General features: G+C 48.7%; 1 protein-coding gene across 7 annotated transcripts in view; it reads right to left on the minus strand.

The window, feature by feature from the left end:
* The window catches only part of STARD8 (StAR related lipid transfer domain containing 8), a 103,870-nt gene that overhangs the window by 19,247 nt on the left and 69,230 nt on the right, over nt 1–15,393 (minus strand). For 4 of the 7 annotated variants that reach the window (XM_039488457.1, XM_039488460.1, XM_039488464.1 and 1 more), the window contains exons 2-4: nt 12,765–12,836; nt 7,568–7,649; nt 803–866 (exon numbers count right to left, since the gene is read on the minus strand). In XM_039488457.1, the coding sequence (XP_039344391.1) occupies nt 803–866; nt 7,568–7,649; nt 12,765–12,836 (218 nt within the window). Of the gene's footprint in view, nt 1–802; nt 867–1,666; nt 1,685–7,567; nt 7,650–8,722; nt 8,742–12,764; nt 12,837–15,393 lie in introns of those variants that run through there. The other 3 variants (XM_039488461.1, XM_039488463.1, XM_039488462.1) reach the window with 3 other exon arrangements.

The following is a 15,393-nucleotide window of genomic DNA, read 5'->3' on the forward strand; positions in this document are numbered from 1 at the left end:
CAATATGGATCTCATAATGGTTACACTGAAACATGACAAATGGGAACACAAAACTGGCCATGGACAAGTACAGGCATTTAGCAGAACAAACCAACAAACAAAGGAGGGGGGAGGGAAAAGAAAAAAATCAGGGTTCTTCCCCTGTGAAATCCTCCATCTGATATCAGGAGTGAGATGACAAAAATAGATATTAATATATGGGAAGCAAAACCAATGCTGGCAGGACCCCAGATAGCACAGTTTAAAAAGCCAGCCAGAGCCACATGTCCCTGGAGATCTGCTAGAGCGGGGTTCTCAAACACCCTCCAAGAGTGCACCTGAACTTACTGGAGAGACTGACTTGTCGACACCCCCTCTGCATTCCCTGGACTCCACCTCCCCCCTTCACAATCACAGAACATCCTCATGGAAACTACAGCGATTGCTTATGTAGAAACGTATCATTTGGAAAGAATCCGTAACAGATTTTTTCAGTGTAATTTAGCAGCTGAAATGAGGCTCAGCACAGTATGACAAACCCCGGAGCACACACTGACACAAGCCTTCCACCTCAACCCTGCAGCATGCAAGCAGGGATTCTAGATAGCTGTGCTCCTTCTTTATTCAGAGCTAAGCAGAAAGACCCATGACCCAGGACAGAGCAGGGGAAGGCATCTGATCCAGGAACCATAATTTTCTACATGAATCAGCAGTGTTGGAATTATTCGTTTTTAAACACAGGCTCATTGCCCCATCCATGCACATGTGTTTTCCCCACAATGCACTGTGGCCTTGTTTATACCCTTGAAACCTCACCACTTACCTGTTTACGCTGAAAGTGGACTTCCAGCTTCATAGAGGCACATGTGTTCAGTGTCATCAGCCTCCTGCAAACAAACAAGAGACGCTTTTGTCTGGTTTGGCTTTCGCTGCTGCACTTTGTTTTTTTCTCAAGGGCCCGTGTTGCAGCATTGTCACCTGTCACCAAACAGCTGGGGAGCAAGTGTGTGCGTGGAGCCTGGGACAGGCCCAAGATCATTTCCAGCCGAGTGCACATTCCCCGGCTGCAGTGCTTAATATGTGCCAGGGCTTAGCCCCGGCACCTCCAGGCTCGGCAGTTCACAGCCCCGGCCCCTCTGGCCTTGCTGCATCAGTTATGAATGTAAAAAAATTGCTTGAGCCCCGGCATCTCTTTCATTACAAATCAAGCACTGCCCAGGTGGTGCAGGAAGGAGGATCCTGCTGAATGAGAAGAAGCTTCTCTGGACTCCTTGTGTTTCCCTTTTCCCAAGAGTGAAAGCAGAACCCCGGGTGCCTCGGCCTCTCCCCTGAAGTGTTCAGACCGCTCCAACATGCCCGTGACCTGAGTGCTTCAATGGCTCGTGCCAGAACCATTTCACAAGTATTCAAGTCAGAGAGATGCCCCACTACCTTTCAATACAAGTCCCTGGATACTCTGGCCAAATTGCAAGTACCTGCAGCTCCTCTGGTTACACTTCAGCTTACTAGCCCTGTGGCCGGCATCAGATTCAGCACCCACAGCTGCACACATCCACCACTGCCACCCACTGTACATTGCACCCCTTCCTGTGACTGACTCTCACATGGATTCTAATTGCTTTTTACGTCCCATATTTGACTTGGTACCAGAAGCCACTTCCTACCCTTTTTGAAGTTTGTTTCTTACCCTTCCCATGGCTACAAGTTAACCCCATTCACTGGTGCTGCAATGTGACTGGGCCTCCACAGAATGTCAGGCTGGTCCAGGCACCTCCAGTCATGCTAGGGGGTGGGGGAGAGAAATGCATTTAATGGAAATACCCAATACTTCACTGTGGTACTGAAGGGGTTACGCATCTTAAATACAAAAACAGCCCTTTCCCCATAAGAGAAAACAAATCCATCCTGTAACAGTCAGACGAGCCCCTCTCCAACAGCGCCACCATGCCCTGACATCACACTGATTTTCAGATGACAAAGGAGAGAATTTAGAAATAGGAACCCTATAAATACCTCTAGGTAATTGTGCCGGGTAGGCGGAAGGGGGGGGGGGCTGAGTCAGTGGCTCACTGGGTTTAGTGCCCAGGCCATTTCCATCTCCAGAGGCCTCAAATCTTCAGTCCACACTTGAACATGTGTTTAGCTGGCAGGCAATCTTTTCTCTTCTGCGCCACAGGAATCCAGGACGGGAGTAACAGGGGGTACTGTCGAGCAGGATTAGGCTGCACTGGTTGTGCTTTTGGGAGTGGGTCGGGTACGGCACAGAATGCTGCAGACTAACAGGGAAGTGCCTTGCTGTCCTAGTCCTTGCAGAAGTGAAGGACTAGGACAGCAAGGGATGCTGCAGGTTGGAATTGAAATGCAAGGGAATAACTGGAACAGTGGCAGATGCTGCAGAATAGGATGAAGGTGCATCAGCAGAGGTGGGCAGGGCCCAGCTTGGAAGCTACAGGTCAGGAATGAGATGAATTGAGAGGGCTTCAGAACATAAGACTAAATAATATGCGCGATGCTGCAGGCCAGGACTCAAGTGAATTGGCGGAGTTTCCCCACTCCAGCCTTGGACTACGAAGGAGAGCCTGGAGAATGTCAGCACGGTGGTGTTTTGGCAGAATTGCACCGCGGAAGCTGAACTGCTCTTGGCCACATCGCATTGGGCTCTGTCCAGCAATGTGACTTCACCATCCCTCCAGCACTGCATTCTGAGTGGGTACAGCATGATTCATTCCAGTTACTGCTCAATCTGTTTGCTCCGCCCCCGTGGGGACCTCATGATGGGATTCCCTCGAGGGCATCCAGGTAGTTTCCAGTATTTCCAAGGTTGCTGGGCACATTCCTATAAACTTTAGAAGAGCTACAAATCTGCCAGCATCATTTAATGGCGGGGAGCCTATCTGCTCACACTGGAATGGAAAGGCTAAACTTAGCGGTTGGTCTGCAAGAACTGCTAGTCTCCAGGTCCAGAAGTGACTTACGTCTGCGTCTGTGAGCGTGGGAGCTAATCGTAGTGAGAGACTGGAGTATACACTGTGGTTTGTCAGCTCACGCTATATGACTGCAGGAAACAGACTCAAATACAACAAAGGGCAGGTCATTGAAAAGCGATACAGAAATCCAGACAGCCTCTCTCCAGGCACGGAAACAAGCTGCTAGTGTGAACGAGAAGGAGAGAGTAAGGAGAAGAGCCCATCACGGCTGGCCTCTTGGAGGTGCCTTAGCAATGAGGCCATGAAGGCTGGGTCTCTCTGCTGGAGCTGGTTCCTTCATAGCAGTGGGGGGAGCTGGCTGGTCACTGCCCCGGGGGTACCTGCTCAAATGATAAACAGAGGACTCCAGCCTCCAGGACTGCAAACCCAATGCCTTTCACCAGCAAAGGATTCTCAAAAAAATAATCTTTGTTTTGAAAAGCAAGGGGAAGGAAGTGGCAGCAGGAGGTGAAAGGAAACAGGACTGAGCTGCGTCCCCTCACAGAGCGTTTAATGAAATGCTCGGAGGAGGGGGAGGGAAGAAGCTGGCTGGTTTGGGCTCAGTCTCTGCTCTGAGCCTGGGACACATGACCTGCTTGCCTGTTATTAACTTGTTCAGAGCAGTCGACTAAACTGCTTTGACACTTAGCTGACAGCGGATTAAGCCTCACTCCCTTTCCCCATTGTTTAGATTCTGGGCAATTTAATAACAGTTTCCCCAAGGAAGCTAATAATATAATGGGCAATGTACAAGCAGGGAGGTAGAGAGAAAAGCCACCAGGTGGGATGGCAAATCCTCGGCCTTAATTTAATTAAATCTCTGCCGGCCTCTATTGAGAACACCCATTCCCTCTGCATTTTCAAGCACCCCTAGAAGAAGGCAGGTGTCTATAAAGCACAATGCGGGGGAGATTCCCAGAGTTCCCTGGGGAAGGTGGTTAGCCACCCAGTACTAACGGGCATTAAAGGGCTATAGTTTCAAAGGGGCTTCCTGAACTGGTCCCACAAAAGTTACGAACCAGTCAATTTACACACATGAGTGCAGGTTTGCACATGGAAATGGGGGGACATATATAACATAATCAAAGGGATTTGAAGGGGGTTACACATGCAAGTTCTGCAGGCACAATGGAGGGGCACCTTCAAACATCTGACACTGAAAGAAATGGAGGCTATTCAGCGAAGAAACATGAAGTGACTCTGCCAGATTCAGAGGGAATCAGAGCTGGGATTAGAACACAGGAGTCCCTGGCTCCCATTGCTGAGCTGAGACCACTGGACATTGCACCTCCAGGGGTGTCTGGACTAGAGCTTGTGGTCCCTGCTTTAACTCGAGTTAATAGATTGCCAATTAACACGAGTTAATTAGCACCTTTCTCAATGCTAATATACACACTACACAAAGGTTCCAGGACACAAGGGTTATGTCTCCAGGGCCAAGAAAGGTGTGTTTTTACAGCAAGGTAATTCACCCACATCAGCTATTAGCAATCTCACTGTAAAATCCTGGTGGAAACAAGGCTCTGTTGTTTTTACCACCAGATAGCTCGGAGAAGTCAATCACGGGTGGGTGCTATAGCGCTGATCTCGCCTAGCTATCTCGTGGTAAAAACTACAGAGCCTTGCCTCAACTAGGATTTGACAGGGGGATAGTGAACAGTCATTAGTTACCCTGCTGTAAAAAAACCCACCATTTCTGCCGGGAAGATAAAGCCAGTCAAAAGTTTGTGGTTTCCCCGAGGGCTCAAACTCATATTCAGCTGACAGTTCCAAGAGCTGGTTAAGACGAGTGAACATTCGCAGAGGTTTTCATAAACTGGGCAGAAAATCTGAGATGCAGAATGCTGAGGGCCTGAGAAAGAGCCTGCGTTCATAAGAACATAATGATTCCAGGGGTGAAGAGGAAGATTTTCTACAACTGCCCTTCCGGAGCAGGGGCGAAGGGATCGAGTAGGCACTTGGAAGCACAAGAAGTGGTTTGATCCAGTACAGGCAGCTGCAATGCCAGACGCACAGCTGGCCTGCCACCCATCTGGAAATAAGTCAAACAGCCTTTCACTTTGTCCCTTGCTGGCTGGAGAAGAAAGTTCAGAAGCAAAGGGATTAAATTCATGAACTTTTGGCAGAAGGAAGATGAAAGAGTGGGAGAGCAGGAGGGGAGAACACGTGTATATGGGATTTCATTTTCTTGGAAGAGCCATTTAATTTCCTTTTCTGTCCTTCTAATCAGCTAAACCCTGCATGTGGCCACCTTGTGTACCCCAGAGATTACTGGATGGCTTTGGAAAGCTGGCTCCAGGCATGCCTGTCCAAAAGCCACGGCTCTACTCATACCACCCACCGCACACTCTCTTCCCAAAGGGGTTGGCAATGATGCAGGCTCCACTATGTAAAGCGATCACCTGAGCAGGCAGAAATGACCTGTTCCAGGTTACCAGAGCGAAACAACTCCAGAAACTCCTCGAGCCACCTGAATGCTAAGCCACAAGGGGAAACAAAGAAACATAAATGCTCTGACAGGGATGGACTATCACCCAGGAACTTCAAAACCTTCATACAACCTCCACTGCCCCAGCTAGGAGAAGCAGCTCTGATCCACCCACAGGAATCACAACATTACAACAGCTTCATTATGGTAAAAGCCTAGCAGAGATGTTTCCATTGCTCCTGTGAGCAAGAAGGGCACTTATCATAGTAAATATTCACCCAACCTCTCAGCTATAGGGTCACTGCAGGGACTTAGCTATGGAGAGGAGTATAGGAACCCATAACATGGGAGCTAAAATCCTGGATCATCCAGAGTCTCGGACTGGACTAGGCATTTATTGTCACAAACCACAGGGGATCTGACAGCTCCTCTCTATTAAGTATCCCGCCTTAGTCATGACTGTGGTATTAACAGTGTCCACCCTAGGGACCAGGCCACCTCCTCTCCCCAAAAATCTATGTACAGAATCTAGTGGTGCTCTTTTCAACCCTGCTGGTATAAAGAGAGAATGTGTTTTGGTGCAAAGGACTCTATAATTTCTCCTCCCATGCATTTGGGATGACTATGTTAATCATGTAAACTGTACTGACACTTCCAGACAATCACTTCTTCAAAAGGAAATCCTTACTCAGAACAACCAGACAACTGTTTATTCCATGAAAGAAAATTAATCTACAAGTATAGAACCCAAGAGAGACATATTGGACCAATTTCTGTTGGTGAGAGAGACAAGCTTCAAGCCACACAGAGCTCCTCTTCAGGTCTGGGAAAGGAATTCACAGCCCACAGTAAAATGCAAGGTGGAGCAGATTACAACTGCAGAGAATCCACTACCACAGAACAAACACACCACTCCAGGATCCACTGTCGAGTATCCAATTCCTCACAAACCGCTGTAAGGGAGCTGACCGTCTAATAGTCATGTAGCATCTTTTATTTTTCAAAAGCTCAGTAAATCACCCTTTGAGCGTTTTCTTTTATTCACATGTGCCAGGCCCAAGTCACCCAAGTGAAATTCTGCTCACAGATGGCGTTTCCGGCATAAGCAGCCCCGTTGTGAATCCAGCCTAAGCAGAACAACAAGAAACAAAATCCCCGCTCTGAAGCCAGGAGAAAGGATTTTCAAATACTCTTCAGTCATTAGAGAAGTGACAAAGCGCCATCAGTATAACCTAGATCGGAACAATGGGAAAGTGCTTCACTTCTTTCTGGATCCCATATGCACAGGGAGAACTATGTAGAAGCTAATGGTAAAACAGTAGAGAATGGACAGATGGTTCAGATACAGAACAAGTCCCTCCTAGAACCTTTGCCCATTTTTACATCCCAACCCAAGTGGAATCTTCTAGAAAAGTCTGAGATCTTTGGTTAACTTCTGTGCCCACCCTTATCTTTCACCTCAACAGACTTGGTGTAATTTCTGTTCCTCTCTGCAGATCTGGGCAGGATGGGAAAGGGAGGGGGCTACAAGTCCTTATGAGTGAGTGCTCCTTGTAACAATTCTTGTACCAATACTTGTGCCAATTCCCAAGTCCCATAAAGTCCAGCTAAAACTGAGAGACATGGCCCGACTCGGAAATGCTCACCCCAACCACATCCTTTTGGGATGGACAGTCGATGGCCAGACTTTCTGTATGTAGCACCTGCTTCACTTGGAAACACAGCCACAAGGGACTGGGATTGCACAGGCAAAAAGTTAAAACACAGACAAACACACAAGATACATCTAGAAAGGGGATTTTTTGGAAGATGTGTCTACTGTTCAAGAGCTCGGGGTGTGTGTAAATAATACAATACTTGGCTCTAGCACCTTCCATCCAAGGAGCTCAAAGTGTGTTACGTCTGAATGAGTAAAGCATCCCAACACCCTGTGGTACAAATGGAGAAAATGAGGCTGAAAGAGACTGAGTGACTACAGCAAGTCAGTGTCGGAGACAGGATTAGAACCTAGGTCTCCTGAGCCCCACTAGCTTATGCTGTCTCCACTCTATGTTACTTTCCCGGGGGAATCTCAGAAGGCTCTCAGAGGATTAGCGCTGGGGCTGGCACAACACAGCACAGGGCAGCAGAGAGAGAGGGTCCCACAGTTCCTCCATTCTTTGCAGAGGTTAGTTTGGTTTATGGGAAGCTTTACCTGCAAAGGGATTTGAGGGAATCCTGGTCCAGAAAGCTGTGGTCTTTCTTCACGGACACGATGTCAAGAGGGAACAGCGAGTCTGAGGAGGAGAAGAGGAAGAGGAGAATTACAGTCACAAGTTGAGTCAGCAGCTCTACCAGGAGACAAAGTAGGCATATGGGGGAAGGGAGGGAGAGGAGGTGTGCTGTGACCTGGAGAAGGGAGGAGCAGGGAGGAAAATGGGAGAGTCACAGAAGGCAGGAGGGTGGGAGGCTTCTGAACCCCAGCCATGAAGACTGTAAGCAACAGGTGAAAGATACGATTAACGCTCGGGCAGTGCATCTGCATGCCACGTGGAGCAGCTTGGCCATGGGACAACCGCTAGACACTTCCTGGGTTGGTAGAGCAGGAGGGAGAAGCAACATCATCCTTCCCAGAAGGTAGTGAGCACTATATCACTGCTCTATGAACAGCTCCGAACTGTCAAGGGGAAGCTCCCGAGGGGCAAGGCTCAAGGGTCCCACTCCAACAGCGCAGGAAGGAGGCTGGTCAGACATTCCCCACTGAAGGGACAACTTGCGGCTTCACATTTGGCAGCTCTTGTAGGCAGCCAGAGAAGGAAAAAGGGAGAGAGACCCCGAGGTGGAATAGGGGAGACTCAGAGGTGCCTAGCTGCCATGGTGATGGGCACCAGAGAAATGCAGAGATGAAAAGGATGTGTTAGACCAGGGGTCCCCAACGCGGTGTCCGCAGGTGCCATGGCGCCCGCTGGGGCATCTAAGTGTGCCCACGTACTGGCCGGTGGACGAGCATCCGCTGTAATGCCACCGAAATTTGGCAGCAACGCCTCTGGATGACGCTGCTTGCCCCCGACAAACAGCGTCATCCAGAGGCATCGCTGCCGAAATGCCACCAAAATTCGGAGGCAACATCTCTGGGTGACGCCGCTTGTCGATGGCATTTCGGTGGATGCTCGTCCGCCGCCACGGTCCTCCGTGGCTCGTCGTTTGGCGCCCACCAGATGAAGAAGGTTGGGAACCACTGTGTTAGACAGTGGAGATGGGCGGAGAGGGAGAAACAAAGCACCCAGAAAATGGGAGGGCAGCTCCAGGGATATAAACCAAAGCGCACTAAGAATTGTAAACCCTATTACTCAGCAGCTGCCTATCTCACCTGCTTGTTCTCAGACAGACAGTTTCCTCCCTGCAGGGTAAATACCCCATGGTTAAATGACCCTGGCATATGCTGCTTGGAGCTGAGTGCGCCTCCTGAGGAAACATTTTCCATTTTTTTAAACTGTCCCATCCGATTGTATTGACAGATCAACCTATTCACAAACACACACCCAGCCTGCACTCAGTGCCCCGCACAGCCCACACGGGTAAGCACCTCTCTCCCACACCGTGCCACATCCGGACCGCAGGCTGCAGTCACACCCACGGGAGTGGAGAGTGCTAGCACTGCAGAGGGTAAACCTCTTCCTGCACAAGGGCCGATGTCCCCTTTGGCACTTGGCCAGCTTTCTGAAAGTACCTGAAGGAGGAAAGCAGAGGGGAGAAGAAGTCACCAGGAAATGGGTTACTCACTCTATTATTTCCCTCTTCAAACAGCCACTTTGTGCTTAATTTGTTCGGCCCACATGTTCCTGAATGCGAAGGTTTTCATTGGGAGCTTTAAATTAGCAGGTACATAGTCTGTGTAAGAGCACAGGTAACTGACCTCCTCCCCAGTGGCTTCCCACGGGAGGAAGCTGAAAGACAGCGAGTTATTCCACCTCAGGGCAGGAATCATTGATGTTCCTGAACTAGTTTCAGACAGTGGTAATAACCACAACACTATGTGCGTCTCTCTCCTCTTCCATGCGAGGATCTCTCACTGCTTGACTAGTGAGGGTATGATGATGCCTGCTAAATGACTTGCCCAGGGTCCCACAGTATATCTGTGGCAGAGCTGGGGACAGAAGTTCGAACACCTGACTCCCTCTAACTGTTAGATCACACACTCTCTCGAGTACGCAGAATAAGACCGATCTTACTAAAGGCACCTGCCTCTGGAGCACCAGTGTCACGAGTGGATCTGGACTCATGCCGTTTTTTGGAGTGTGGCAGCATCCCAAAAATCATCTGTTAAGCCTTTCAGCCCACTACCAAACAACCCACTTTTGGAGCCAAGCATGAGTGGATCAGACGGCAGAGTTGCACTCTCTGAAAATCCACTGCTCACAATGTTTCCAATGCTCCAAATCTAGACCCAATCCAAACAATAAGTCCCCTGTTTTCTGGAGAAAAGCCAGTTGTTTTACATCCAGTGGCCATGGCAGTGATGTGACATATCAGGGCTTCCTCTGCAGCCAGCTGAGAGTGGCTGCTTTGAATCTCTTTCATCGGCATTCAAAGCGCCCACAGCTTTGGCTCAAAAGAAAAATTCACATCTGCACCCACAGGAAGGAAAAGAGGAGAGCAGTGACAAGGGCCAGGGTAGAGAGACTTCATTAGCGGTGCTGCAAACTCTCTCAGGCCGACACTCTCCCTCTGCTAACTCACCAGGCCTGTGTCAAGCAAGCGGTCTGGAATGTGCGCAGCAGCACGGCTGTTCCGGGACCTCACTCAGCCTCCCCCAGACCTGACTCAAAAGTCATGAGTCAAGTCTTGGAGGACAGAGACGCTGGCTGGCATCCGGGCAGGGGCTGGGGGAAGGAGTGAAGCTAGCACATGCTTAGAATAGTCATGTCTTTAAACAGCTATCACTAGCATCCATCTATCATAGGGTCTTCCATAACGCACATCATCACTGTATCAGAGGGGTAGCCGTGTTAGTCTGGATCTGTAAAAGCAGCAAGCTCATGCTGCAAAACGTCTGTTAGTCTATAAGGTGCCACAGGATTCTTTGCTGCTTTTATCATCACTGTAGTATCTACAAGCCTTCCAGGTAGATTAGATCTGCATAGCAAGGTCCTTAGCAAACCACATGGAATTTTCTGCTTCTTCCTCTCGTCTAGGGAGCTCTGCTGGGGACATACATATGTACTTGTTACTCTATTAGCGAGGGCAGAAGCCTAGTTGTAACTGAAGCTGTCCATTGCAGGATGCAACAGAGGGATGAAGGGAATGCTGAGTCAACAGGGAACAGGAAGAAGTCGAGAGAGAAGAAAGCAGAGAGAAGCTGCAGAAGGATGTAGAAGGCTTTGTTAGACCAGCACTGAGTTTGGACTGTTTCTTGACAGATTCCAGTGTCTAGAACCCAATTCCTGTCTCCCTGAGCATGAGCTGTAATCAACCCCCAGGCAGTCAGATCTGGGCCTAGACTCCAGAAATCTGGTCAGTCTTTACACTTGGACGCACATAGAGGTCACCCCTAAAATAGAAACTAGAAACAAAGAGGCAGCCTGTAAAGCTATCAGCAAGGAGAGGATATCTTACTTTGTGTGCTTATGTTGCTGGGAGGGGGCAAGTGGAAGTGTCCCAGCTGAACAATAGCTGGCTTTGCATATTGCCTGGAGGCCAGGCTTCCAGCTATTGTTCTAGCCTCCTCCTTCCTCCCGCTAAGCTGAGCCAAAGCTGTGATTTTCCAACTTCCATGGGAACTACTGGCCTTCACCATGTGTTTGAAGTAAACAAAGCTGGGTCCAGAAACACACTCTGCAAGGGTTAATTTGCAGAGGGGGTTTGCGAGCCCTGGTCTACACTACAAATGTATGTCAGGATAGCTACCGGGGATGTGTAAAACCCTCACCCCGGAGCGACGTAGTTCTACCGACCGAACTCCCGGGTGTAGACAACGCTTTGTCGACAGGAGAGTTTCTCCCATCCATGTAGCTACTGCCTCCCAGGGAGGTGGATTAGCTACGCCCACAGGAGCAGCTCTCCCTTTGGCACAGGTAGTGTCTTCCCTAAGCGCTACAGCGGCACAGCTGCACCAGTGGAGCTGCATCACTGCCACAATGTACGTGAAGACAAGCCCTGAGAAACACACAATGCATGAGAAAGTCAGCGGGATTCATCCAGCTGCCTCTCCTAAAACATCCTTCCTTCTGGGACCTCGCAAGAGAGAAATGCAGCTCCCAGCACGGAGGTGCTATACTCAGGGAGCGCACAAACCTGGCTCCTGCATACTGAGTGGGGGAAAGGCATTTGCCAGCAAAGGCAGTTAAGCAGAGTGAGAAAGAAATGTTCATTCCCACTCCTGTGCCATGGCCAGTTCAGCAGTACATGCATCACCACCTCCAGCAAGAGCTTATTAAAATACCTACCGGCACTGTCATCTATGCAAACCTGTCTCCCTCCTGGCCTGGTCAGGCATCCTGGGAACTTTCTAGTGGTGCTGCCTGAAGGGCAGAGGTTTAGGAATGCAGAAAGACTGATAACAAGACTAGTTCTCCAGGCCTCTATCAAGTTGGAAGGCTTAAAGTTGTAACATATAATCAGACAATTAGCAAACTGCCCCCTCCATCTCTTCCTCTTCCCCAGTATTTCAAGCTGGCTCCTGTGCTCTGAGAACTTCCCCTGTAGTCGCCATCTGCAGCTAGTTAAGACACACACACACGTCAGGTATTTCTGGGTCTTCCAAACTGGAAAGAATAGGGGAGGCCTGGAATGAATCGCCCCATGGTCTGAGCATACCATACCATCTGGTCTACTCCCCATCCCAGGCTCCAGCTAGCCAAGACCTTAAGCAGTTGCCAGGGACACTGTTGTCATTGATCAGAGCACAAAATCAGACACTCACTACCACAGTGACAACAAAAGTACAGCAGCCACTGCTCGAGTAGCAGCCATCCCTGATCACATAGGAAGAAGGCTGCTGTTCAGACACGTCTTCAGACTTGAGCAACCCACTACACTCAGTCTCACTCTGCAGAACCCATCCTGATGAGGAACAGGACGATCCTCTGGCTTTTCTCTCATTTTCCCTCTCTTTCCATGCATCCAAGGCTGATGATACCTGGAGTTCAACAACACTGCTTCGAGCACTGGCCCGAGAGTGCTGGGGGTCGTCTCTCCTCCCGGGAGAGAAGTGCTGTCTCACAGGTTCTCTCAGCTTCTCCTGGCTAAGGGAGCTCAGGACTAGAACTCCAAACAGGTGCGTGGTGGGACTGGCATGCTTTCTACACATGGTGCAGTGCTGTTTTCAAAGGCCTGCTCTTAGAGAAATGAGAGTACTACCTCTCCCGCCAGTGCTTCCCCAACCCAGAGAAAGCAGGAAAGGGGAAACTTACCTTCATAAAGTTGTGCATACTGAGGAAATCCTGCTGCACGCAGCCAGTCACAAGCTTTCTTGGCCTCGACTTCTGAAACAAAAGCAAATGAACTAGTTTGAGGATCTCAACTTCATTATCTACAAAGTATGTACGCGTACTAGGGTCTGGGCCAGTCCAAACACTCCTGAGCTTCTGAACTTCAGAACCACATCTGGATCCAACCTTCGTGACCTGAACCCATTTTTAAATGCACTCCAGCCAAAGTAAATATATTTACATGAAATGGGATGTGTAAAACCTACAAATCTCCCCTTGGCAGCATTCATTCAACAAGCATGGGCTAGCACCTATGCATGGGATAGGAGTGGTTAGGAGGAGACCGCATCAGGACCCCTGACAACACAACCCAAATGGAGCTGTTATGGATTCCATTCTAGGATCTACTCTCCTTTAGCATTAGAGTAATGCACTTGATGAGAGGGGCATTGGCCCCCCCTCACCCTTTGTTCCCATTTCTGTGCTACAGAAATGCAGTCTCCTTCTCCCACCCTATAACAGGACTCATTCTCCCTTAGCATCAGCACAGAGAGGGTATGGAACAGACTGTGGAGTTGCAACATAGGGATTTGACCACAAGCAATGCTTTTAATCTCCTACTGAAATATTTCATTTCTAAACTCACTGATCTGAGTGACACTTTGCCAAGAGAAAGTAAGAATCTTTAAAAAATTAAGTTAAGGTTCATAAAAGTTTGGGGGCTAATCACTTGACAGGCCCCCTGCAGGCTTCCACCACGAAAGTCTAAGACCATACTAAGTTAGCACCCCCACTGGAATCAATGGGACTAGTCATGAAATTAAGTGCTACTTAATATGAGCAAGGGGCACAGAATCAGGCTCTCTCTTTTATGATGTATGAGGGGTATGAACTCTGACCTCCAGACCCCTGCTCTAGGCTATTGCCCTGTGGTCTGATTTTCACAGCCCCCATTGACTTTCATGGGAATTCGGAACACTCAGCAAACATGAAAATTAGGCCACAGGGCAATACCTCAGAGGACTGCCCACAACCAGCCAGAGCGTTTGTGAAACAGAAATCAGGACAGCAATGAGGTTCTTGCAAAACTTAGTAAGGGGCCCAGCTCTGAATTACTGACAGTGCTACGGGTATTTGCTTATACGTGGCTTGAAAATCCCCTGGGGGAGCCAATATAACAGCCGACGCTTTGTTTTCTAGGAAGTTTCTAGAACTTGCAGAACCTGAGGTTGTCAGCCACAATCCCATGTAGCTGAGGGAAGTTGTTGTCTGATGTCAGCAGTCATCAGACTGCTGGGCAAGATTAAAGTTTATGATCATGACAAACGCATTTTACAAGAGAGAAAATCCAACTGTAAATTCACACAGATTCTTCCTTGCCCACTTTCCCCTTAACAGCAGCTCTGCTGTCCTATAGATGGACCTATGGCCGGTTCAGGCAAGAGCATCTTGGAAGGAAGCACCCCCAATGACATCAACAGCCCCTGTCAGGAGCACTCAATACATTTACTACAGAGCAATGGAAAAAAAGCACAAAATAAATACTTCACTTAGAGATAGGACTGAGCTAAAACCTGGGACCAAATGCCTCAGGGCTTTGGGAAAGAAGGTTTGGACTATCATTCTAGATCTGGATCCAAATTTTGCAGCTGCCCTTAACTCTACATTGGGCCAAACCAAAACCCTGGATCTGAATCCACCTGAATTCTGAAAGAGTCATAATCCAAAATTGTAAATCCAGATCTAAATTTTGGCACTCAGGTCCAGCTGTCATTTGAATTAAAGTTAAGTTACTTTGGAAAGTAGCTGTCATTTAAATTCAGGGAAAGTTACTTTGGAAAATGTGCACATATGTGTGTGTTTGTCTCCTCCAACCCACACCACGCAGTCGTAAACTGTATAACACAGGAGGCTTGGAACGGCAGCACAGAGCAAAGTGCACCGTATGCAAACTATAAAGAGCTCAGAGAAGCCTGATAGAAGGGATCACTGTTTTCTGATCACTCATAAGGACCATGCGGTGTGACTTCTGCTCCCTCTTCTTGCACTGGAGGTATTTCCAGATCTTAGGGAGGAGAGTAAATCAGTATTTCATGTCCTGTTCAAAAAGGAGAAAACATTTACTGGCAACCTAAGGGCACCGTGCTTAGCTGAGCACAAGCATTGGGAGGAAAGCCATCAGGTCATTCCCAGTTAAACACAGATCATGCTCCAAAGACCCTACCAACATGAACCCTCGCCTGCCCGACTGCACATCCCATCCAGAATTGCAAAATAAAAGACATTTCACCTCCTTCCATTGCAGGGGGAATGCTTTTTTAAAATGTGAATGTTGTAACTCGGATGCAGGAAAATACCCATGCTCCATTATCTTCTGTCAAATCAAAGTCAACAGGTTGTCAGCCCCGGAGAATGAATCTCTCTTCTATCCGCAGAACCTCACACACACCTCCTCACCCAACATGCCTTACTCTGACCTGGAAGGGACCCCTACTAGAAATGAAAGGGGAGTTTAGTCTAGTCTCTGCGGCCCATTAATGAGGCCAATAAAAGTGGCAATTTTTGTGATGGTAATACCTATCTACCAAAAATTAGACTGAGACCCTCCAAA

The sequence above is a fragment of the Mauremys reevesii genome, linkage group 9, assembly GCF_016161935.1.
Source record: "Mauremys reevesii isolate NIE-2019 linkage group 9, ASM1616193v1, whole genome shotgun sequence".
Classification (NCBI taxonomy): Eukaryota; Metazoa; Chordata; order Testudines; family Geoemydidae; genus Mauremys; species Mauremys reevesii.